The sequence below is a fragment of the Peromyscus maniculatus genome, chromosome 12 (genome assembly GCF_049852395.1).
Source record: "Peromyscus maniculatus bairdii isolate BWxNUB_F1_BW_parent chromosome 12, HU_Pman_BW_mat_3.1, whole genome shotgun sequence".
In the NCBI taxonomy this organism is placed as follows: Eukaryota; Metazoa; Chordata; class Mammalia; order Rodentia; family Cricetidae; genus Peromyscus; species Peromyscus maniculatus.
This window is the reverse complement of record NC_134863.1, coordinates 83901920-83926417: the sequence shown is the minus strand read 5'-3', so window position 1 is coordinate 83926417 and position 24498 is coordinate 83901920. Positions and strand designations below refer to the sequence as shown.

The 24498-nt window shown below is 50.6% G+C and overlaps 1 protein-coding gene across 7 annotated transcripts in view; it reads left to right on the top strand.

Annotated features, from left to right (window-relative positions):
- Hlcs (holocarboxylase synthetase) overlaps positions 1-24498 on the top strand; it is a 194153-nt gene that overhangs the window by 43503 nt on the left and 126152 nt on the right. For all 7 annotated transcript variants that reach the window (XM_076549258.1, XM_076549257.1, XM_042259612.2 and 4 more), the window contains one exon: positions 4694-4876. In XM_076549258.1, coding sequence (XP_076405373.1) covers positions 4694-4876 — 183 coding nt within the window. The remainder of the gene's footprint in view (positions 1-4693; positions 4877-24498) is intronic.

Here is a 24498-nt window from a genome sequence, read left to right as displayed (position 1 = left end):
CACATACACACTACACACATACCACACACACACACACACACACAGACCCACACATACACACACACACACACACACACACCACATACACACTACACACATACCACACACACACCACACACACAGACCCACACATACACACACACACAGCACACACACACACACCACATACATACTACACACCACACACACACCACATACACACCACACACCACACACACCACATATACACTACACACACCCCACACACACCACATACACACCACACACACATCACATACACACTACACACACCACATACATACTACACACCACACACACACCACATACACACCACACACCACACACACCACATATACACTACACACACCCCACACACACCACATACACACCACACACACATCACATACACACTACACACACCACATACATACTACACACCACACACACACCACATACACACTACACACCACACACACCACATACACACTACACACACACCACATACACACCACACACACACCACATCACACACACCACACACACACCACACACACCACATACACACTACACACACACCACATACACACTACACACACACCACATACACACCACACACACACCACATACACACCACACACACACCACATACACACCACATACACACCACATCACACACACACCACACACACCACATACACACTACACACACACCACATACACACCACACACACACCACACACACACCACATACACACCACATACACACCACATACACACCACATACACACTAACCACACACACACCACACACACCACATACATACCACACACACACCACATACACACCACACACACCACATACACACTAACCACACACACCACACACACACCACATACACACTACACACACAACATACACACCACACACACACTACACACACACCACACACACACCACACATACCACACACCACATACACACCACGCACACACTACACACACACACCACACACACACCACACATACCACACACACATACCACTCACACACACCACACACACATACCACACACACATACACATATCCCCACATCCCACACACACACCCCACACACCCCACACCATACACACACACACACACACTCCATATACCCCCCCACAGACACACACACTCATGCACGCACACACGAATTCAATGCCAGTGGTTAGTTGTGCTCTTGGCTGAGTTTCTGCTGTGTGTGGAAGTTTCTGGTGTGAGGCAGGCTTAGCGGAGGGCTCTGGTGAATACCCCGATCAACCAAATTGCATGTGATTGAGGAACTAAGGCAGGCGGCAAGGGTAGCCAAACCTTCAGGTTAACCAAGGACGAGCCAGAAAGTTCTTCCTCATTGTAATCATTATTGGTAGCTGTCTTCCTAAATAAGATTTATTTCTTGCCTCAAAGCACATCCTGGTTAATGCCATCAAGTTCTTGTTTAATTCGGGAGGTCCAGAGGGTAGGAGGGACTCCAGACCGGCACCTGTCACGTTAAATGATGCTCTTGGTCATGTGCATGCTTTGTGGACAGATCTTCACAGTCTCTGATCTTTCCTTATGACTTGTTAACATTTAAAACCCGACTACTTAGGGCTGGAGAGATGGCTCAGTGGTTAAGAACACTGGCTGCTCTTCCACAGGTCCCAGGTTCAATTCCCAGCGCCCGCATGGCAGCTCACAACTGTCTGTAACTCCAGTTCCGGGAGATTAGCCTTGTCTTCTGGTCTCCATGGGCACTGTGTGCACAAATACAGGCCCACAAATATTCATACTGACGTAACAAATCTCTGTGTGCCTCTGCCTCTGTCTCTCTCTCTGTGGTATGCACATGTCATGGTTCTTGTGTGGTGACCAGTGGACATGGTCCTTGCTTTCTACCTTGTGTGACAGATTCTGTTGTTCCTTCCTGTGTATGCCATCCTGTCTGGGCCACAGGCTTCCAGGGAGGGTCCCATCTCTGTCTCTCTATAGGAGTGGGGATCAGAGAGGCTGACTCCGGCTTTATGTGGGTTCCAAACGCAGGTCTTGACACGTACATGGCCAGCACGCGCCCCAGCTCCCCAGCTCTCCTTTCTTTGTGCTGGAGCCCATTGTTTGTTAAGCTGATGCTCAGGCAGAAGTGCTCAAAATGCACTGGTCCAGACGTTCACACAGAGTCAGCAGGTTTCCTGTGAGACTGCGGACCACATGGCTTAGTTAAATGCTCCTCTTCTCTTCCCCTCTGCGAATATGGTCACTATAGTAACCACGCATTCTCAAAAAATCCGCTTGAAAACCCCACTTCCTGGAGCCTTATTTCAGTTTTGAAGAGGTTTTTTTCTGTACACAGACTTGCCCTAGAAAATTGATTCGGCACGTCGCAACCCATTTCTCTGAGTTCACAGCACATCTGTCTGCTGCGCCGTTTAAATCGACCCCAATACTATCATAAAATTCGATACTGTAGTGTGTTACCATAGGAAGGAAAAAAAAAAAAAGGGCAATATGATGCAGGTTCACAAATCAGAGCCAGGGGATTAGAATGTCGCTTTGGGTTCTAAATGACTTCCAGTCTCCTGTGTGGCAGGGTCACCGTTTCCTCCTCCAGCCCCGCCGCTGTCCTGCCTCACTGGAGCCAACCAGTGACTGCCATCACCAGCCGCAGCGCAGTCTCCTCGTCCTCTGCTCCGTGTCATGGCCTCCCTCTCTGCAGTAAATCTAGTAATGATGTGTGACCCTGGAAGAGAAGGCCAAGGGCAGCGCACAGCTGCCCACCGGGTGGGGCCGTCCCAGCCCACTGAGCTGCTTGCCTCCCTTTGCACTCCCCTTAACGAGGAGAGGGGCTGGTGGTGCGCACACCCACCGTGCTGGGGAGATGTTAAACCGAGAGTTAAGGCGCACACTCGATTATCCAGTGGATCCAGGTGTTGGCACGAAGTTGCCCAAATACCGCTTGAAATTGGATTTGCAGAGATCTCATTTGCTTATCCGGCTTAGCCGAGGGAAGACGCTTCATAGCAGAGTTTCTCCGCTGCGGCCCCATGAACGTTTTGGGCCAGGCCAGTCTTTGTGGTGAGGTGTGGTCCGTGTGGACGACAGGCATTTAGCAGCCTTCCTGGTCTCTGGCCACTGGACGCCAGCCACCCGTCTCTGCATTTGTCGCCAGAGACATTTTTACGTAAGGCTCTCGGTCCAGTTGAGAAGCCTTGGCTTAGAAGGGTCAAGGGTGTGGACAGGTCAACGTTGCCAGCCAGTGGCTGTGTTTGTGTCAGGGCTGCAGGTCCACGTCCACAGACAGCGTCAGGTGTGCTGTTCGGCCTCTCCTCAGTTGAAAGGGCAGCACCCAGGGTCTCGTGCATGCCAAGCAAGCATTGCCCTCTGAGCTGCTTCCACAGCCCAGCGAGTGAAGCATTTCCCCAGCTTTAACGGCGGCGGCCTCCTTGGGCCTGGGGGCCTGTTGCAGCTTGATAGAAGCCCTTCCCCTGTGCACCCTCCTCGTGTGCAAACCAGCTTGCACACTTCCCTCACTAGTTCCCCGTGTCCTTACCATCCAGTGCGACTGCGTGCACTCAGCCTTGCTCTTCGCTCGCTCCCTTGAGCTCCTGGAGGGACGTAACTGGTGCTCGTTTTATTGGTGCCACCTGGATAGGTTAGCCCAGAGGGCAGCCATGTGCTCCGAGGGGTGAAGCGGGCCATTGACTAGGATTGGACCCTCACAGGGCACCCCTTTCTTCTCTGTCCCTGTGTCTGGGGGACGGGCCACCTGTGGTCAACTGTCCTCCAGCTGTTCAGATTGGCCCCAGAGTTGAGCATTTGCCCCGTTTTGGACAATGTGTTTGCTCTGGTCACAGCTTCGGTGAGGATTGAGTGGTGGCACCAAGCTGTTGTAGCCTTGCAGTGTTCCGGTTGGAAAATCAAAATAAAACTGGGCATGGGGTGCCTCGCTATTGCCGAATGTTCCGGCACCTGTAGACTCCGACACGCAGTTAAAATCCGCTCTCACGGGAGCTAGAAGTTCCAGTGTGGTCCTTCATCCTGCCAGGGATGCTGTTGGAGATGTTTGTGTATTTATAACCTTCGTGTGGCTTCCAGGGTGCATCCTAAATATCTTAAATCACACTTTAACACCTGGACTGCATGTAGGAAGAGCTCAGTTTTAGAATCCAGTCAGGTGCAGGGGGCGTCAGGAAGGCCTCTCTGTTGTCTGGGAAGTCCACTCTATCCCCCAGAGTCCTGAAAACAGTCTCGGCATGAAGAATGTGCTTCTCTCCTCTGCTGACTGCAAGGCAGAGGGGAAGTTTCCAGCCTGACCCACCGTGCCTCCCTAGGTTCGGTGACGTGATCGGTTGGATTCTCAGCATAATTATGTTTCCAAATGTCTTAGTCCAGGTGGAGTGATTTTCCCAAGGACCTGCGGTTGATTGAGGACGAAAGTCAGGTCCTGGAAAGAATCTGTGACCACCCAGGGGTGGGTTCCACCATGACTTTTGAGCCGGGAAGCCATGATTTTAAGAGGCTCACTCTAATCCTCGTATTCTCGTTTCTTGGTGTCCCCCTCCGGGTGGTCGGGCTCAGAGCCGCTGGGAGAAGAGTTGTGTTCAGATTTTCATCAGACCTGGTGCGGAAGCCGCTTCCCTGACGCGGGTGTCCACAGTTTACCTGTGGTTGTCTTTTCCTCAGGTGTACCTGGAGCTCCCTCCAAGCGCTTCCGTGGTGCAAACCCAGGAAGACTTTAACGTGCTGAAGTCCAGCAACATGAGAAGGCATGAAGTCCTCAAGGAGATCCTGACCACCCTTGGCCTAAGCTGTGATGTCCGGCAGGTTCCCACCCTAACACCGCTGTACTTGCTGCTGGCCACCGAGGTGAGTGTGGGCTCAGTGGGGACTCTCGTGCTTCCGGTGGCCTCACCTCCAAACCGTGACTCCTTAATGTCCAGACCATTTTCTGCCTTGATTTCTATTTTGACTTTGGGTTTGGAAACCATAATAATAGTATGTCAGTATCTTTAATAGTATTCATTTGGATGGATAGTGTGTGTGTGTGTGTGTGTGTGTGTAAGGCAAGTAGAAGTGACTGTGGAGTTAGGAGGTGTGAAGTCTGGTTTGTGGTCCTTTTATAGGGAAGTGGAGCTATTATTGTTTATTTTTGCTCTTTTGGGGGGCCCGCCACCCAGTTCCCAATTAAAATCACAGAGGCTTTTTCTTAATTATGAATGCCTGGCTTTAGCTTGGCTTGTTTCTAGCCAGCTTCCCTTAACTTATCCCATCTACCTTTCGCCTCTGGGCTTTTCCCGTTCTCTTACTTCTGTATCTTACTCTTACCCATGGCCTGCTGTGTAGCTGGGTGGCTGGCCCCTGGAGTCCTCCTCCTTCTCTGGCTACCTCTTTGATCTCTCTTCCCAGTTTCCTCCTCCTATTTATTCTCTCTTCCTGCCAGCCCTGCCTATCCTTTCTCCTACCTTGCTATTGGCTGTTCAGCTCTTTATTAGACCAATCAGGTATTTTAGACAGGCACTGTTAACACAGCTTCACAGAGTTAAACAAATGCAACATAAACAAAAGTAACACATCTAAGATAATGTCCTACTACACGGAGCTCCTCTGTCTTACCTGTCGAAAGTGTAGATGCTGCTCCACACCGGTGCTTCTGTGTCTGTGGACGCAGCCAACTGTAGATTCGATATTTGAAAGAAACGTCACGATCCCGTGCTGGGCCGGGAGATGGCTCACTGCGTAAAGAGCAAGGGTGAGGACCTGAGTTGGAGTTCCGAAGAGCCTGTGTGCAGCTGGGTGGGTGGTGTGCTCCTGTGTGCCGTGAGCAGAGGTGGGGGCGGGGGGGACTCCCGAAGCTCCTAGGCCAGCGAGCCTGGCCTGCATGGGGATAAATGGGAGAGCCCCTGTCTCCAGCACGGTGGGTGGGAGGGCTGAAGAGGAATACCCAAGGCTGTCCTCTGACTTCCACGTGTGCCGTGGCGCGTGCTCACCCTTTCTTGTATGAACACACACAGACATATTCATACATGGCACCTCATACACATACAGCACACACGTACACACACACAGCCGCACAAACACATCACACACACGTATACAGCTAACACCGGTCCTGCCCGCCTGCAGACTTTTTCCTGACGTTCCCTGAACAATACGCAGTGCAGTGTAACAACTGTTGACAGCGTTGGCAACGTCTTCGGTGGTTCAAGTCTTCTGGAGGATGCGCACAGGCCACCGGCAGATGCGGTGCCGCTCTGTGTGACGGAGACTCTGGCGTTTGGTGTCTGTGGGAGGGAGCGCAGGAATCAGCCCCCCGGGCCTGCTGATGGGTAACCGTTTCGGAATCTGCAGTCGGCCGGGAGCAAAAGCAGTTGCTCTGATCAGGGGGTTTTCTCAGCAAGCCTTGGAGCGGGGAGATCACAGCCTCTGTGTGCTGTGTGCCCATGTCCGCTGTCTTGTGGCAAGAAGGCTTTGCGTCTCGTGTCTGTCATTCACATCTGAAAGTAAAATGGCAATGTTGGGAATGTGTTTGGGAGTCGGCCTCATGCCTGCACTCACTGCTGGGCCATGAAGGACACCGGGTTTGGGGCAGGCTGCCAGGTTCTCCAGGTGTGTGTTCTTACTAATCCCTTCATGGTGACACGCTGTCAGTTTCTTATTCTCTGTGACACATGGTTTTGTGGGGCTCTTCCTGTTGTCAGCCACCAACAGGCCAGTCTGTGGCATTAGTGATGTCAACACACAGGAGCGCTGTGTGGTCAGGGGCTCCATGCCCCAAACCCACCTGTTCCACTGTGAGGCGGGGAGGGGCCGTCTCTCACGGTGGCCTCTGTCCCCGGGCAGGCTTAGTTTGTGGAGGAGAGCAGAGTTGTACCTGGTGTGGCGGCTGCATACCGGCTCACAGGAACAGATGCGGAGCCTGAAGATTGTGTGAGGGTGGAGGAGGAAGTATTTGGGAGAGTCGCGAGAAGCCGCACAGTTTAAATGATAACGCAGTGGTGACGGGGTTGTCGAGAGGTTGAACGGGCTGGAAAACAGGTGTGCTTAACAAGTTCCCGGTGCCTCCTCTAAGAAGACTGAGGGTAGTGCTTTTAATTAAGAAATTAACGTCAACACAGGATGGTCTTTCTCATTAAAAAAAATTCTTTTATTACATTTTCATTACCTAATTTCTAGCTAGTTTATTTATTGATTTCGGACAAGTTTTCGCTATCCCACACTGGCCTGGAACACACTACGCAACAGAGGCCACCCTTAAACTTGCTGTGATCCCCCTGCCTCAGCATCCTGAGTGCTGGCATCACAGATAGGTGCCACCAAGCCAAGCTCTACAGTTTGCACTGTTTCTGATGTGCCTGCCTGGGCGTTACTCACGTGACTTCCGTCTGTGCCTTCATCTTAGGACGTCCCACACCAGCTCCTTTCACTGTTTTCTCTTCTGTTCACCGGGCAAAACTCATCGCTGACTTACGGCATAAAAACACCAGTAAGGCCAGTCCTCGGAGCTTCTGGCCCCCAGGACACACACGGTGGAGGAGGTGGCCAGGGCCGCGCGGGCCGGGGTTATTCTGCCTTTAGTGGAGTGCGACTGAGCCTCCTAGGCCGTTTCTGTACTTCCCTTCCAGAACATCGAGGGTTGTAGCTGGAGATGAAATCGAGTGTGAGTGTTGGAGGCTCCTAGCCCGGGGTCAGAGGGGCAGCGTCGAGTGGATTTCAAGTCCTGACTGTGGGTCGAACCCAGGTTCTCTGGAAGAGCAGCCAGTGCTCGTAACTGCTGAGCCATCTCTCCAGCCTGGACGAACTCTTGATACACAAGCACTAGGTGGTCCAGAGTTGGCACCCCCAGCCCGAATAAAAAGCTGGGCAGGTATAGCAGCCCAGCCGGTGATTGCAGCCTGTGGGGAGTGGAGACAGGACCTCCCGGGCAGGCTGACTGGGAGACAGGCCAAATTGTCCAGCTCCAGGCTCAGCAAGAGACCCTGCCTTAGTAAATAAAGTGGCCAACAAATGAAGAGGACTTCTGATGTCAACCTCTGGCCTCTACACGTGCGCACACACATGCATGTGCTCGTTCACACATTGCATACACACCCAGTGAATTTGGCTCTTTAAAATGTCCCACGGCAGCCAGTGGCAGTGGGAGTGGTGTATGTTTCCCTCTTTGGTAATTGACTGGAGAAACATTAATTTACCCACTCAGAAACCACGGGGATGAAATGCTTGAAAAGAGCAAAAGCCAATATTTGCTCTGTATACAGCACACAAGACCTCTCCCCAGTGAGGACCTGATTGCATACAGTCTTGGAAAGAATAGTGTTCAGAAGCGCTCCCCTCTCATTCTGTCCCCGGTCTGGTCTTCCTGACGGACTTGGTGTCAGCTCTCTGGACCGATTCTGCCTCCCAGCTGCTGGGTTCTGGCTGAGTTCTGTTGTATGTTAAGCGAACACACGCGTGATTGTGGTGCGATTCCGTTGCTTGATGCTTCTCAGCACTCTGGAGTGCCCTGAATATGCTATAGAGGTTGAGGTCAGAGGTCAGGGTTTTCTTTCCCAGTATTGATCAAGTATTATGTTTTCTTGGATCAAAAGTTCTCCAAACAATTATAAGGAAAATGCATTTGAAAATAGAAACAGAATTAGACGACCTTTCTGGGGCAGCCAGAAGATTCTTCATCCCAATGCTGAGGCTGAGACATTTTAAAACAACTCACCTCTGTGCAGTTGGCTCGACATAGAGACCAGAGGGGCTGTGGATGGGGTTGAGCTGTGTTTTGTTTTCCTTCCTGCATCTCTACCGAGATCTCACCGGCCCCACCTGGATTAAGTCACAGGAAGAGGACCTTGGCATTTCCCATCTTTTGGACCGCTGCCTGATGTAGGTTAGGGTTTGTGCAGAGTCCAGTTTCCTGCTTCCTGTGAAGTGCCCTGCTCACGGGAATCCACGCTCTCACCACATGGTGTCGCTGCTGAGCTAGGCTGCCTCCTCTACAGCCCCTCTACCGGTATAAAGCAGTTCAGAAATCGAATGTGTTCTCCCGATCTCAGTGTCACACAGTGTAATTTCGACATTTTCTCTTATATTGGTGGCACTTTCTTTTGGGTCTGTAGAAATTATTTCAGTGCCGCAGTTCATAAAATTCATCCGTTCATTCAACATTTATTCGGTACTAAGTCCTGTTCTTGCACAGGACGTGAACGAACAAAATAAATAGAGAAATTATCTAAATACCTTCACTGCGAGGCAGCTGTGTTTACTTAGTTTGGAGCCCCGACGCTGCTCTTGACGGCAAGAAGCACGGAAGATTTATGACCTCCGCCCCCTCCCCCCCACGGTTCTGTGTGATAGAAAGAGATGTGTAAAGAACAGTGGACCCTCGGCGTTCATGACGAGTGTGCTCTGAGATGTCCCGCAACCAGCATGGGACACACATACGTTTATATATAACACACAAACACACACACCTATATAAACATACATACATGCACCTACATATACATGTACATATATACATACATGCATACATACATATATACATACACATTCTGGTAGTTGGCCTAAGGTAATTTTAATAATGCTTTAAAGTTTTCAAATCGTCTCCGATGGATGTATGTTACTTTTATGATGAGCCAAACAGGCTATTAAAAACCAAAGAAAAAAGGCTGGGCAGTGGTGGTGCATGCCTTTAATCCCAGCACTTGGGAGGCAGAGCCAGGTGGATCTCTGTGAGTTCGAGGACAGCCTGGACTACCAAGTGAGATCCAGGAAAGGGCGCAAAGCTATACAGAGAAACCCTGTCTCGAAAAACCAAAAAAAAAAAAAAAAAAAAAAAAGAAAAGAAAAGAAAAAAGAAAAAAATAAGTCAGTGTGTGTCCTAAGACTTTGGAAGCGTCCCACATGTACTTAGGACTTGAGTGTTTGGATCTTCTGTAGACACTGACACTTGGACATCTATCTTTCTTAATTATTTAGAGCAGTGGCTCTGAACCTTTAGAGGTTCTCAACCTCTAGATAATTAATTTCTTAATTATGTAGAGCAGGGCTTTGTGACCCACTTGGAGGTCGAGTGACCCTTTCACAGGGGCCACCTAAGACCATCGGAAAACACAGGCATTTGCATGATGGTTCATAGCAGTAGCAGAATTAGTTATGAAGTAGCAATGAAATAATGTTACGATTGAGGGGTCACCACAGTACGAGGAGCCGGGTTAAAGGGTCGCAGCGTCAGGAAGGTTGAGAGCCGAGGCGTTAGAAGACGTAGTGTTGCCAGTGCATCGTCAGTGGAGTGTTACGTGACTGCCAGGCTTGTTGGCGGGCTCCAGCGATGGTGTGTGGGGGCCTCTCAGGCGCTTTCACCCGTGAGAGTGGAAGGCGTTGCTGGGGCTAGTCGGAAGTGGTACCCTGCCCCTGCCGGGGGCGGTCCACAACCCTCCGGACTGCTTCTCTGTGAATAAACTCATACGCGGTGCCCACTACAGGGGACCAGGGAAGGGCCGGGCAGACGGGCTGCATGGCTGATGGAGGGTATATTATGGGCTAGCATTACATGGTGGCCTCCATGTGAGTCTCCCATCCAGCGGAGGACAGGGAGTTGGCAGGAATTCAGTGTCACTGTGGGGTGTGATTGTGGGAGACACAGATTTTATAAGCAAAAGACAGAGAAGGAACCCATTTCTCTGATGTTGTATAGGAAAAGTAAATATTTAATTTGGATAAAAATGTAATATTATTTAAAAGAAAAAAGCCAAACCCACTGTTCCTTTCCAGTGATAGCTGTCTTATTTCCATTTCCCCCAGTGCCTCTGTCTGAGGAAGGTGACAGGAAGAGGTGCACTGTAGTCTGCAGGGCCAGCCCCCACCTCCCACCCCGCACAGTCACCTGTCAGTGGAGGGTGCAGAAGAAGACCGTCCCCTCCTCTAGGAGGGGAGCTGCCGTGCTCTGAGGAACCCAGGCTGCTTGCAGATCTGCCCCAGCCCAGCTTCCTGCTCAGATCTAGGGAGCACACGCCCATCCCCCCCCCCAAATGAAGAATCTTGGGATCTTTTAGGTGTGCATTGGGGCTGGGGGTAGTGATGTGTAGGCAACCTGGGAAGTAGACTCCAGCTAGACTCTTGGTGGGACTCCTTTGAGGGGGGTGTCTGGTTACTCGGCCCTTGGGATCAAGATGTAACCATAACAAGAAGTGACAGCTGAGTTTGTTGTTAAAGTAACCGGGCAAAGTCACAGCGGCGTGTGTGTGTGTGTGTGTGTGTGTGTGTGTGTGTGTGTGTGTGTGTGTGTGTGATGCCGACGGTGTGGGAGCTGTGTGTGTGTGTGTGTGTGTGTGTGTGTGTGTGTGTGTGTGATGCCGACGGTGTGGGAATTGTGGCGTGAACAGTACATGCTTCAAGACAAAAATGGGTTATAATATTTCATTTTGATTCATCCTGAAATTATGTACCAAGAAAGTTTATTTCCTTCCTCAGAATCCAGCTATTGTTGGCAATTAGCTGTTGTTGGTCATAATAGTTTTTATATTTGTAGATGTGTCAAAAAGCCCCTAGCATGGCCTCTCTGCCCAGGGCATCCTTTCTTGTAAATTCATTTTTGATTGTTCTCAGGTAAGTTGTTTAACATGGTGTTTTGATACCTAGCCATCCTGAAGTGGAAATTCTTTTCTGGTCTTGTTGCTTTATGAGGGAACATAGACTAAGTCATTCCACATGGCCCTCACTTCTCCCCCCACCGTCCACTTTATTCAGCAAACGTTCGAAAGCCAGTGAGCGGGTGAGCTGGGCTGTGGCCGTTTGGGAGAGTCGATAATTTTTTATCTCACGCTTTTTGGTTAATTGAGACTTCTTACAGGCCTCATGATCTCATCTGGATCCCCAATAGGCAGGATGAGGTGTGTGCCTCTGTGTGTGTGTGTGTGTGTGTGTGTGTGTGTGTGTGTGTGTATCTATCTGTGTTGGTCTGTGTCTTTACCTTGGCATGAGGGACCCGAGCTTTCATTTGCTTATTTACTTAGGTGGGAATCAAACCCAGGCCCTCTCTTCTGTGTCCTCAGCCCGAAAGTCGGGTTCTTTCTTTTTAACATTTAAAACCAAAACTGTGTGCGTGTTGGGGGGAGTGTGTGCACGTGTGGATGCACTAGCCTGGGTGGCACGTGGGGAGACCAGAGACGGATGGTGACATCTTACTCCTGTCACCTCTCTGTGTAATAATAATGTCTCCCTCTGAAGCTGGCGATCGCCGCGTCGGCTCGATGAGCTGACGGCCAGGTCCATCTCCAGCGTTAGAAAACTGGCTCATCACTGCACCCACCTTTTATGTGGGTGCCGGGGATTCCCACTGCCCTCATGTTGTACAGCGCTGTACACTCCGAGCCGCCTCAGCCCGTAAGCCAGGTGTGAGGAGCACAAAGTGCCTGGTGTTGTTGCTTTTAAAATTCTAATTCTTCATTTTAAAAAAAAAAAAACCAGAAAACAGAAAAACTCTGCCTGCCATTATTTCTAGCATAGTTTTGACATGGAATCCTCCCCGCCTACCGCCTTCGGCCTAGCTCTGGATATTTAATAAGAGACAAACTTACAGCATTTCTCTAAAATGCAGTTAAAGAAACACTTTTTGGAGATCCAGACCGGAGAGAAAGTCAGGGCCCCAGGTGCAGGGAGCGGCCTGTGATGTGTGCGTCTGCTGCGGGCCGCGGCGGCGACTTTACAGAGCGCGCGGCCCAGAGCAGCTGGCAGATTAAAGCCAAACGTTAAAAAGCTTTTACAGCTACGCACGTTCTCAAGGGTCTTTCATATACCTCTTTCTCTCCTTTCTTCTTTCTCCCTGCACCCAAACCGGGAATCTCTTTCTCTCTCTCTCTTTCTTGTTCGTTTTGACTGACTTCCTGTTATCAACTACAATACGCATGTAAAAGTGACATGATTCCTTTTGACACCGCAATGCAGAAGGCATAATACGCGGGGTATTGTCCTCAGCCTCCTTTTTACAGGTTGTTTTTGTGAGGGGCCTTGGAGCTAGCGGGTGACCCGTCTTTGTGTATGAATCTTGTTCTTACACGTGTCTCCCGAAGCTGCCTGTGGGGTCCACGCTGCCGGGCAGACACCCAGGCAGGGAGAAAATGCTTGTGGAGATGGAGACACACGTGACTGCCGTCGCTTTCCAGCCTTACCGGGTTTTGGTGTGATTTCAGTTTTTTCTGAGCTGTGTTTTTGGCCATGGGACCTGGAGGGGGTGGTGGGGCCCCCACACTGCTCCGGAGTCGCCCGCTCAGGGTTGCGCCGTGGCAGGGAAGCGCGGCTCTGTTCCCTTCGACTATTTATAGCCACCGTTTATGCAGTCACAGATTTGTGGATGGGAAGCAGGCTCATTTGGAATAAAAAATCCTCCACGAGCAAATGCTTTCTGTCTCCTACACCAGCTCCCTAATAGCTGCCATGTGTGAGCGGGTATGGATTATGGCCTTACCTCCTGGGAAGCCGACTGAAGCCGTCTCTAGTAAATTTGGCTCTCAGGTCCAACAAATACATCCCTGGGAATCAGGCCACTGGTTCTGGGCTGGGGGTACCGTCAGAGGGCCTTGTGATCAGGTGCAGAGGAGAGACCTGGATTCGAGGTGGCTGGTGGTGGGCACCTGTGGTAAATGGCAAGGCCTCCAAACCTGCTTCTCCTGGCCCGGCCCTACGGCATTCCATGTCAGTGCAGGAATGTGAGGGTCTGGGGCCTGATAGCCGCTTGACAGCTGTGTGCATCAGAGCGGGGTGGGGTGAGGGGTAGGGGGTGGGTCGTATGTTCTTTCCGTTAATGCTAATAATTTAGGGACGTGGCTCTGAGCGTGGTGCTTGGTGTCTTGGACGAACATGGATGTAGGAATTTGGAAACGGGCTGGCCAGCATTGGAGCTGTGCCTGGTGGTGGGCTAGTCTCCACAGCTCTCATCAGAGCAGGGAGGGTTAGGACGCCACAGTTTGACTTGTTCTCCTCAGGGCACCTTTCTCTGGCTCCATCAGGAGGGAACTCCGCCAGGGTTAGACTGTCTGTCTGTCTGTCTGTCCACCAGGGACTTTACAGTGATGAGAGAGCTGTGCACAGACCTTCAGTTTTTCAGTCCCGCTGCCGGGATCAGCGTGTGCTGGGCGTGCGGTGTTTTCGGACGGTTTCTAGCACCATTCCCCAGGCTCCTGCTGGGGACACCTTTCTTGACAGTTTCCTAAAAGCAGTTTCCTTTCTTAAAAGGTTTTCAGGCTCTAGTTTAGTAACGTCATCAGGGGAAGAAGTGTTAGAGCTTCCATCCACTTTAAATAGATACAATTTTAATATGTTAAGGAAAATGAGTAAAAAGAGAGGAAATACTGCAGTTAGAGACCACAGTGCCATCGCTTATTGATCCTGAGAGGAAGTATCCCGCATGAGACAGTTCTAGAGCTTAAGCCCCATTTTCTCACTCGAGAAACATGGCTTTAATAAGTGAGAACAGCCCAGCCTTTAGAAGATCTGTTCTAATTGGTATGTTCGTGGTGTTTAATTTCTTTATGTCAGCCATATGTATGTACATCTTCAGCTAAAGCCGTAGTGAAAATAAGGTTGCTGAAGCTGAGCATGCTCCTGTGAAGCTCTGTTTGCTCCCTTGACCCCGAGCATGAGGAGACGTAGGATAGAACACCCGGGGATCTCTGCCACAGAGGGAGGCCGCACGTGTCCCTGTGACACACAGGAGTGGGGTGTGTGTGTGTGTGTGTGTGTGTGTGTGTGTGTGTGTGTGTGTCGGTCTCTGGCGCGTGTTTGCCAGGGCAGAGAGGCCACGATGACGGGGAGGCTTGCTTTAGCCCAGGACCGTTGCGTTTTGGAGGTTGACGTTTCAGCTGTAGATGTGCGTGAAGCCGGACGGACTCCCCGTCAGGGCAGGAGAAGGCTGAGCGGCCGAGCGTCAGCATTGCAAACTGAAAGGTTTCTTTGCACCTCGAACTTTCAAAATGTGCCATCAACTCACCTCCCACATTCAAATGAGAGTTTAGAAAATTAAAATTAGAAGCTGTAGTAATTGAAAAGACAGCTTGAGAAGATTCATTTTTCTGTGTCTCAGAATGATGTTTATCGGAGAGAGGTGAAATATTGGCATCATGGATTCCCTTCTCAGTTTTTTAAAAATAAAAAAATCTAACTAATAAGTAAAAACATGTTTGGACATACATGTGTATATCATGTAATGTTTAAATCAGCTACCTCTTCCCATTTTTAATTTCTCTAAATAAGCAAATATAACTTTTAAAAGAAAGCACCAAAGAGTGGTTTCATATTTTTAAAATGGTAGTTATTTTTTGGAGAGGCTGTGGGGCTTATTTAATCTCATTTGCCTAAAACTGCCTAGATGAGTTCACTAGAGTGTTCTGTTGGCAACCTTGATCTACTGGCCAAATAATGTTTATTTTCCCTGCAGCCTTTTAGTCTATAAAATATCTAAAGGTCAAAAGTCTATAATTTTGAAGATTCTTCTCTTTGGAATATTTTCTTTCCGAAGTGTTGGGCCTGGGTATAGCCCTGCAGATTGTTCACATGGTGTTTTTCTCAGAAGATGGCTGTGTAAAAGACAGCCACCCAACCTCCGAAGCCTTCTCTTTCTGTCAGGAGGGATGAGAGGCAAGATGGCCTGTGTGTCCTTTCTGGTACCTTGAGGTGTTTTTGTGGGAATTGGAAAGTAGTTAGACTATAAGTCATACATGTATACACACGTGTGCACAGATTTACATGTGTGTCTGTGTTGCTGGGAATCCAACTTAGCGGTACAATTGCTAAGCAAGCATCCTGCTACTGAGTAGCAGTCCCAGACTTAAAAACAAACAAAACAAAACACAAAACAACAAAAACAAACAAAACGCCAAAACAAAGATACAAAGCAAAACAAAAACTTGTGAAGCAATTCCTGTGACTGCATCGTTTCCTAAAACACTGTAATCATTGCCACTTTCATTTTGATACTGGAACAAATCCTGAGTAGAGACCAATCCATAGTTAATTTAAACATAATTAAAGAATATTTTGCTTTCTGTTTTTTTTTTTAATGTTGAGCATTAATTTCTCAAATTAATTTACCCATGCTGTAAGAATTATCAGCGTGGTCTCGACTAGTCTCAAGTCTATAAACAAAATTATGCTTTCAAAGTCTGTGTGTGTTCTCTTGTAAAACTTGGTCCCTGTTACTCATCCTCCTAGGTTTCCTTCCTGCATGTCCCTTGTTCCATAGTGCAGTGAAGCCCTGGGGAGGTGCTCTCTGATGCAAGTTCATGTTTGCCATAAAATAATCGTGTGTGTGGGTGCGTGTGTCTGCTGGTAGCAGGCGACCCCAGAGGCTCACCCATGCTGGGCACCTGCTCTATTTCTGAGCCACACTTCCAGATCTAGTTGGATACCATCTGCTGATTCTGATTCTGCGTCTGGTTCTGGCTAACCTGGGGACGTGGAGCATCTGTTCTGCTTTTCCAGTGCCCGCCAGAGACTCTCACAGCTCTGCCTCAGACATGGCTCAGCGACCACTCGGGCGGCACCATGGTGCATGTCCGTCCGTACTTGTGGGGAGCTCATATATTTGTTTTGATAGGTCAGTACTTTCTTATAGTCTGAGTAACCGCTGACCTGTGCACATAAGCACAAGGAAACGTCTCATAGAGAATTTCAAGTACGCAGAAGTAAACGTAGAACCCAGCGACCTCCTCTGTAGTCATGACGCCCCTTCACAGCTGTCCACATACAGCCGGTTTTATTTCATCTGTTCCCACCCACGCCTGCTGTGGTGCGATTTCAAACCAAATCCCAGATATTGTTCAGCTCTCCTTGTGAATGTTTCAGTATATATTTCTAAAAAGATACCAGCTCTGTTTGGAAGGGGGAGCTGGGAGGCCGCAGCGACATCCTAGACATCCTAGCAGTACACTTCTGCCTGGTGGTCTCCGCGCTTCCGTTCAGACACATTTTAAAGCAGCCTGTCTTGCTTGCCCGTGCGTCGTGCATAAGCTGCCGAGCCTGGTCCGAGGCCGGTGTAACCCCGGGGGTTGGTGGAGGACATGGAAGTTGATGTCCGAGGAATTGTTTCTCTCTTCGAAGGCCCTTCTGAAGGCAGCGGTAAATACCTAGCTGTGACAGCATGGAACAGCCCGCTAGCTGGCGGACACGGGTTTGTCCCCACTCGGGCCCTTTGAGAGCGAACTCTGAGTGTGAGTTTCTCGCCTTGATTCTCCCCGTGCCCGTCCCGTTTCCTCGGCCAGGACGGTATTGAATTTAATCTGTATGCTTTCAGTTTCGGGTTGACGTTTAGCCTTTGACCCAGCCGCTCTCTCACAATAAACAGTTTGTTGATGAGAGCAGCTGCCCAGCCAATTGTTTCCAGATTGTTCTCTCGTGGCGGTGGACAGAGTGTGCCGCAGGAAGAAGAGAAGCCGATGGCCTCTGTTTCTTCGGCTCCCCGCCTCGGAAGCTGTCAGCCTCTGGTCATTCTCCTCTTTGTATCCTTGTGTGCGGTGACTCTGTGGCGCCAGAGATGCGGGCTCACGGTGCTTCTGGTCTCTGTTAGCCGCATCTTCCGGGAGTTTCTGCCACGAGGAGCAATTCCTTACGCTGCCGTGAAATTTCCCAAATTCAGAATGCAGGAGTTGGGAGACTGTACAGTACTATGCAGAGAATTGGGGTAAATAAGTCTTCTCTGCCCCTCTGGCTTCGGCTTTTTGAATCCAGATCCTCGGGACGGGGAGATGGCCCAGTGGGTGGTGTATAAATGTGAGGCGGATGCCCAGCACCCACATAAGAAGCCAGGCAGTGCTGGGGTGCAGAGACAGGGGGATCCCTTTTGGCCTCTGGCTGGACAGTCAATGCAGTCACTTGACTCCAGGTTCACCGGAGAGACCCTTTCCCAAACCACAAGGGGAAGAGTGAAGGAAGAGAACAGCAGATGTGCGGCTCTGGTCTCCACAGGCCCAGGCAGAGGCGTGCACACACACACAGATGCGCACACGTCACGTGAACACACACAGGTCTATTTATTTCTGGTGTATGCGTGGCTCACGCACATGTGTGGCACTGGGGATGGGGACCAGAGCCTCACACAGCCTGGGTGCACATGTGTGATGCTGAGGACACATGCTGGTCTTCCGACTTTTGGAAGACAGGACCTTTACTCTTTTTATTTTTAGACACAGAGGGAGATCACTTAATGTGGCTCAAAGCCCGGGCTCAGTTTGAGTTTTTTCTGCTTCCCTGGTCGCCCCCAGTTGTTACCTGGAATGGCAGGCTGCCTGTAGCGACCTTTATAAGGGGAGGTCAGAGCTTTCAGCATGAGAGCCGACACTTTTTACTAAGCCGGCCACCAGGGGCCGCTGTCAGAAAGGCGAGACCGAACTCTGCTCCCCGGAGGCCGGGCGACTTTTTCTACCACCCGTAAATTTTGTTAAGCTACCAACCCTGGTTTCAAAACTCAGGTCTCACTAAGCGGCCTGCAGCCACCAAGCACGCTCAAGCTGCAGCCCTGTCAGCTAGCTATTGCGTAGAATCTGGACAGGGTTCAAGTCCCAAGATGAAGCCTTGTGTGCTTCTCATTCCTTGCCAGTAAGCTGTTATTAGTTCTCCGATGCCTCAGACCGAGAGCTTCATGGAACGCACTGGGGCTCGTGCGTCCTGCCTGTCTCTGGACTGTTCCAGGTCCAGACTCCGGAGGGACGTCTCCACGGCGGTGGAATTCTGCAGTCTCTCGAATGCTTCTTGCTCTGGCGTGGCCTCAGCAGCCCTGCGCTGATACAGACAGCAGGGGGTGGGGTGAGGGGCACCTTCAGATCCAGCTTAAATGCAGAATGCCTGAATGCATTGTGTTGTGTTTTGAGTTGGAGGATGGGAAGGTTTTGTTTTCCAACCCTGGTCTCATTCTGTCCACCAGGCTGGCTCTAACAGCAGCAATTCTCCTGCCTCAGCCTTCAAATTGGATTGTAGGTGTGGGCCACCGCATTCAGCCGTTTTTTTGAAGATGACCACATCTTTGGCAACTCCAGGATTAACAGTAGAACAAAAGCGTCAGGCTAGTGCTTCTAGACCCAGTGTGCTCAATCCAGAGTTTTGTTCTGGAGAAATAAAAGGACAGCTTCTAGGGCCCACTTAGCCAAGTATTTTGCTAATAAAAAGGACTTGTGGTGTGCACGTGTGCGCCCTGGAGCCCGGGGGTGGACATGGAGTGGTTTCCTCGGTTCTCTCCGTCTTTGTTTTTGAGACAGGATCTCACGGACTCTGGAGCTTGAGTCACCCTGACGGGTCGGCCCATGAGCTCCAGAGAGCACCTCTTCTGCCTCCCCACTCCCCTCCTGGGATTACGGGCCTGGTCTGCCGTATCAGCCTTTTATTCTGGTCCCCGGGGATTAAACTCAAGTCCTTACTCTTCTGTGTCAAGTATCTTACTGATGGAGTCATCTCCTGAGCCCCACTCTATTTTTAAAGATGTTTGCGTTATTACTTAAAAGGAAAGCAGTGCTCAGGACCCCCAGGGGCTCCTTACAGGGCATGAAGTGGCCCTTAGCACACTTCCAGGGTTGTCAGAGAGTGAGTGGCATTAGCTTCTACTTGGCACTGGGTGTACTCTCTCTCTCTGAGTTCTGGACCAGCCTAGGCTACATAGTAGGCTCCAGACAGCCAGGGCTACGTAGAGAGACCTTGTCCCCAAATCCCACCAACCAACCAACCAAACAAAAACCATAGATAACAATGACCACCTAATGATAATGAAGACACAGAGGCCTAGCACACGCTGTTTCACAAGACTTTACAGTTGGTTGGTGACAGGCCAGCGTGCCTGACCCTGATGTCCCCTGCCCTATGGGCAGTGCTCCAGAGAAGTCCAAGCCAGGAGGCAGAAGACAGGTGCATAGAAAATGGTGGAGCCCGACTGTGTCCCAAGACTTGGGATGCAGAGGAGGTGTCTTAGCTCATGGTGGGGAGCAGAAGTCTCAGGTGTCGGTTACATAGTCATTGCTGGACAAAGTAGTTGACAGGAAACCCTTAAGGAAAAAGGATTCCTTTTGGGTTATGGACTCAGAGGATTTTGGTCGTCATGGTGGAGAAGGCCCGGGTTCCTCAGTGGTAGTCGGGAGTGTGTGTGTGCATGAGCCTTTCCTGCGTGGCTGGACCAGCGGCCGAGGTAGGTCTGACCCGAGAGGCCTTTCCCAGGGGTCTCCATCTGCTATGGAGGTCCCAGCGGTCCTAAAGAGTCTACCTCCTCAGTACAGCACCTCCACCAGGGGACCAAATGTCCAAAGGTGAGCCTGTGGGGGCACCTGCCACCGTCAAACTGTAACACGTAACCGATATCTGTGGAAGGGGTGGGACGTGGGGGACGGACTTGCTCTGTGACGCTGGGTAACTCATCCAGGCTCTGGCGGAGGGGACTGATTAATCCACACCTGGACTTCAGTCCCCTGCGGCCCAAGCACCACGCACAAGGCCCTCCTTCCCAACACCGCCGCATTACGGAATCAGGGCCGTGACCCATGAACTTTTGGGACACACCTAGACCGTAGCAGGAAGTATTAACTGTCACTTCTGAGTGCAAGGAGGCCAGGCCAGGCCCCTTCCGGGAGAGCGGAGCAGGCCTTCCCGCTGGAACCGCAGGCACAGGTATCTTGGCTTTGCTCGTCATGTTCCCGACACTCAGGAGCGGGTGTGTTGGATTCTGACAAATGGTGCTGTTTCACAGAAGGCATGGTTAATGAAGGCCTTGGAGACTCCTGCGGATGTGGACCCACACCCAAGAGTCCTGTGAGTGGAAGTTCGCCCCCTTGTTGTGGGGGGCAGCGGTTGACTCCTGCCTAAAGCCCCCCTTTGTCTTAGGGCCCTCCCCCGTCCCCGGGCTTCCAGAATAGATCTTGCCTCTAAAACGAGCCTGCTTGGCCTGAAGGAGGTGTGAGGCCCATAAAACCAGCCTTGTTAGAAACGACTTATTCATTTCTCCTATTACGGTTCCCCCCACCCCAAGCTCTTTGTGGTCTTCGCTAGTTGGCACGTAACAAAAAAAAAAAAAAAAAAAAAAAAAAAAAAAAAAAAAAAAAAAAAAAAAAAGGCAGTAAATCTGGGGCTTTTTACAGCAACTGAGCCAGGCTATCACTTTACATAATAAACGGAAGACAACTTAATGGATACATATTGAGTGCCTACTGTGTGCGGGCATTGGTGTGGATGGAAGTTGTGACATGTGGTAGACGGTGGTGGTTTAAATGACCCATTGTGTCACGCTTCAGGACACCTGTCCCAGTTGGTGGCTGGGGATGGTCTTAGGAGCCGTGTGATCTGACTGGAGGAAGATGGTCACTGGGGTGGACTTAGAGTGTTCGCAGCCTAACTTTTCTTCCAGTTCACTCTCTGTGTCTTGCACTAGCAGCTGAAGGTGTGAGCCTCAGCTTCCTGCTCTGGCTACCACGCTCCCTGCTGGGCCTCCCTGCCGTGAACAACATAAGCTCATTGCTTCTGAAGCAGATTTTTCTTGTGTTTTATCTCATTGTATTCGATCACAACAGAAAAGTAGCTAACGTGTAGATCTTTAAGAATCACAGACTGCCCGTTCTAGTTTGGCCGAGGTATTAGCAAAGCATCAGGGGGTGTAGAAATGCGTATTGCAGCAGAAAAGTCAGAATTGTGCCCCGGGCCTGGTGTGTGAGTAGGAGCCATTTGCCTGGGAACCTCCCCAGCTGGCTCCCAGCAGCAGGGGTGTGCTGGCCGCCCCACAGCCCCCGCCCCTCTGTCCCCAGCGGGCTCCCAGCAGCGGGGGTGTGCTGGCCACCCCACAGCCCCCCCCTCTGTCCCCAGCGGGCTCCCAGCAGCAGGGGTGTGCTGGCCACCCCACAGCCCCCCCCCTCTGTCCCCAGCGGGCTCCCAGCAGCGGGGGTGTGCTGGCCGCCCCACAGCCCCCCCCTCCCTCTGTCCCCAGCGGGCTCCCAGCAGCAGGGGTATGCTGGCCACCCCACAGCTCTCCTCCTGCTCCGTGCCTTGGCCTCCAGTCCCCACCTCTGCTTGGTTCCACTGTGAGTTTGTCCTGGAGGAGCTGAAGACCAGAGGGAGGATGACCAGAGGGAGGATGATCAGTGGGAGGAGGACCAGAGGGAGGAGGACCAGAGGGAGGAGGACCAGGGGGAGGAGGATCAGGGGGAGGAGGACCAGAGGGAGGAGGACCAGGGGGAGGAGGACCAGGGGGAGGAGGACCAGGGGGAGGAGGACCAGGGGGAGGAGGATCAGGGGGAGGAGGACCAGAGGGAGGAGGACCAGGGAGGAAGAGTGTGCTCAGGACCCTGCCGAGCGGGCGGCCCTCCCTTCTTGCTCCTCCATTCCTGTGGCCCCGGTGCCTCCCCTCCCCTCACTCTTTGGTTCTTCTAACTCTGCCCACAGTCCTGTGAAGAGATCTTTACTGGATCTTGATTTTGATTGTGCCACCTCCTGCCCACACCAGATTGCTGTGAGGTCGGCAGTAACTCAGCCGCATGATAAAATCTTCGCTCTGTGTGAAAAGCGTCCTCTCTCGGGTTTATTAGAATACATGCAGCAGGGAGACGGTGAATCTGAGCTTCAAATTCAAGTCTCTCCTCCTGTCGATGACAGTCAGCAGGCAAGTGTCCACACTCACACACACATTATAATACATGCGTATCACACACACACACACACACACACACACACACACACACACACAGGCACACACACACACAGACACAATTGATGTTTTAGTAAACTTCAACACTGTTCAGTACTGACTTGTCCTGAATTTTTCAGTGGCAAAGCCACAGATCCAGTTTTACATGACTGGAGGTCTCTTTTACTCTCTCTCTCTCTCTCTCTCTCTCTCTCTCTCTCTCTCTCTCTCTCTCTCTCTCTCTTCTTTTAGATTTATTTATTTATTTATTTATTTATTTATTTATTTATTTATTTATTTATTTATTTATTTATTTATTATGTATACAGCATGTATGACTACAGGCCAGAAGAGGGCGCCAGATCTCATTACAGATGGTTGTGAGCCACCATGTGGTTGCTGGGAATTGAACTCAGGACCTCTGGAAGAGCAGTCAGTGCTCTTAAACTCTGAGCCATTTCTCCAGCCCTCTTTCTCTCTTTTGAGACAAGGCCTCTCTTTGTAGTCTTGGCTGTCCTAGAACTCACTCTGCGGGCCAGGCTGTCTTCGAACTCACAGAGATCCACCTGGCTCTGCCTCCTGAATGCTGGGATTAAAGGCGTGCTCCACCACCACCCGGCGAGTGGAGGCCTCTTAAGGAAAATTTCTCAGACTGCTTCCAGTGATGGTGGGGGGGGCACCACTGCTTTCTAGGGTGTTCTTTCCTCTCCAGTGGGAGGTCCCAGGCACACAGAGCTGTCCTCTTGTTTGAGTTGCTCAGAGCAATGCTTGTCAGGGCATGGGTTGGGTGCACAGCACACGGTGGCTGTAGTAGTTACTTTTCTGTTGCTGTGATCAAACAGTGTGACTAAGGCTACTGATGGGAAGAAAAGTTCCTTTTGGCTTATGGTGTGGGTGGAGGGGTAAGAGTCCATCTCTGTTACATGGGGAGGGAGGGGTATGTGTGTGACAGCAGGCAGATGTGGTGGCTGGATCTGGAAGCTGAGCGCCTGTTTTAGATCTTGCTTAGTGTTGGAATCGTATATCTGTCTGTTTGTGTCTGGCTTTTTTTCATTTAGCATAGTATCTTCAAGATCCACTCGTGTATCAAAACTCTTCCTGTTTCTATACTGGCTAGTATTAAGTCAAATGTGTCTATTATGTCTTATTTATCCTTTCTCACGGAGTTAGGCTGTGTGAAGTGTTGGTTTGAGAGTTGGCCCAGGAGTCTCCGTTTGACCCTCCACTCTTGGTTGTGGACCTGAGGGTGGGTGTAGATAGAGTTTTCCGCCTTGCCCACAGTCAGGACAAATCTCTGTCACCCGCCAGTCCCACAGCCGCTCAGACCCAACCAAGTAAACACAGAGACTTATATTGCTTACAAACGGTATGACTGTGGCAGGCTTCTTGCTAACTGTTCTTTTTTTTTTTTTTTTTTTTGGTTTTTCGAGACAGGGTTTCTCTGTGTAGCTTTGTGCCTGTCCTGGAACTCGCTTTGGAGACCAGGCTGGCCTCGAACTCACAGAGATCCGCCTGCCTCTGCCTCATGAGTGCTGGGATTAAAGGCGTGCGCCACTACCGCCCGGCGCTAACTGTTCTTATAGCTTAAATTAATCCATTTCTATAGATCTATACCTTGCCACATGGCTCGTGGCTTACCGGCGTCTTCACATGCTGCTTGTCATGGCAGTGGCTGGCAGTGTCTCCTTCCACCTTCCTGTTCTCTCAATTCTCCTCTCTGTTAGTCCCGCCTATACTTCCTGCCTGGCCACTGGCCAATCAGTGTTTTATTTATTGACCAATCAGAGCATTTGACATACAGACCATCCCACAGCAGGTGGGCTTGTTGGCTTATAGGTTAATTCCATGTTTACATTTTGAG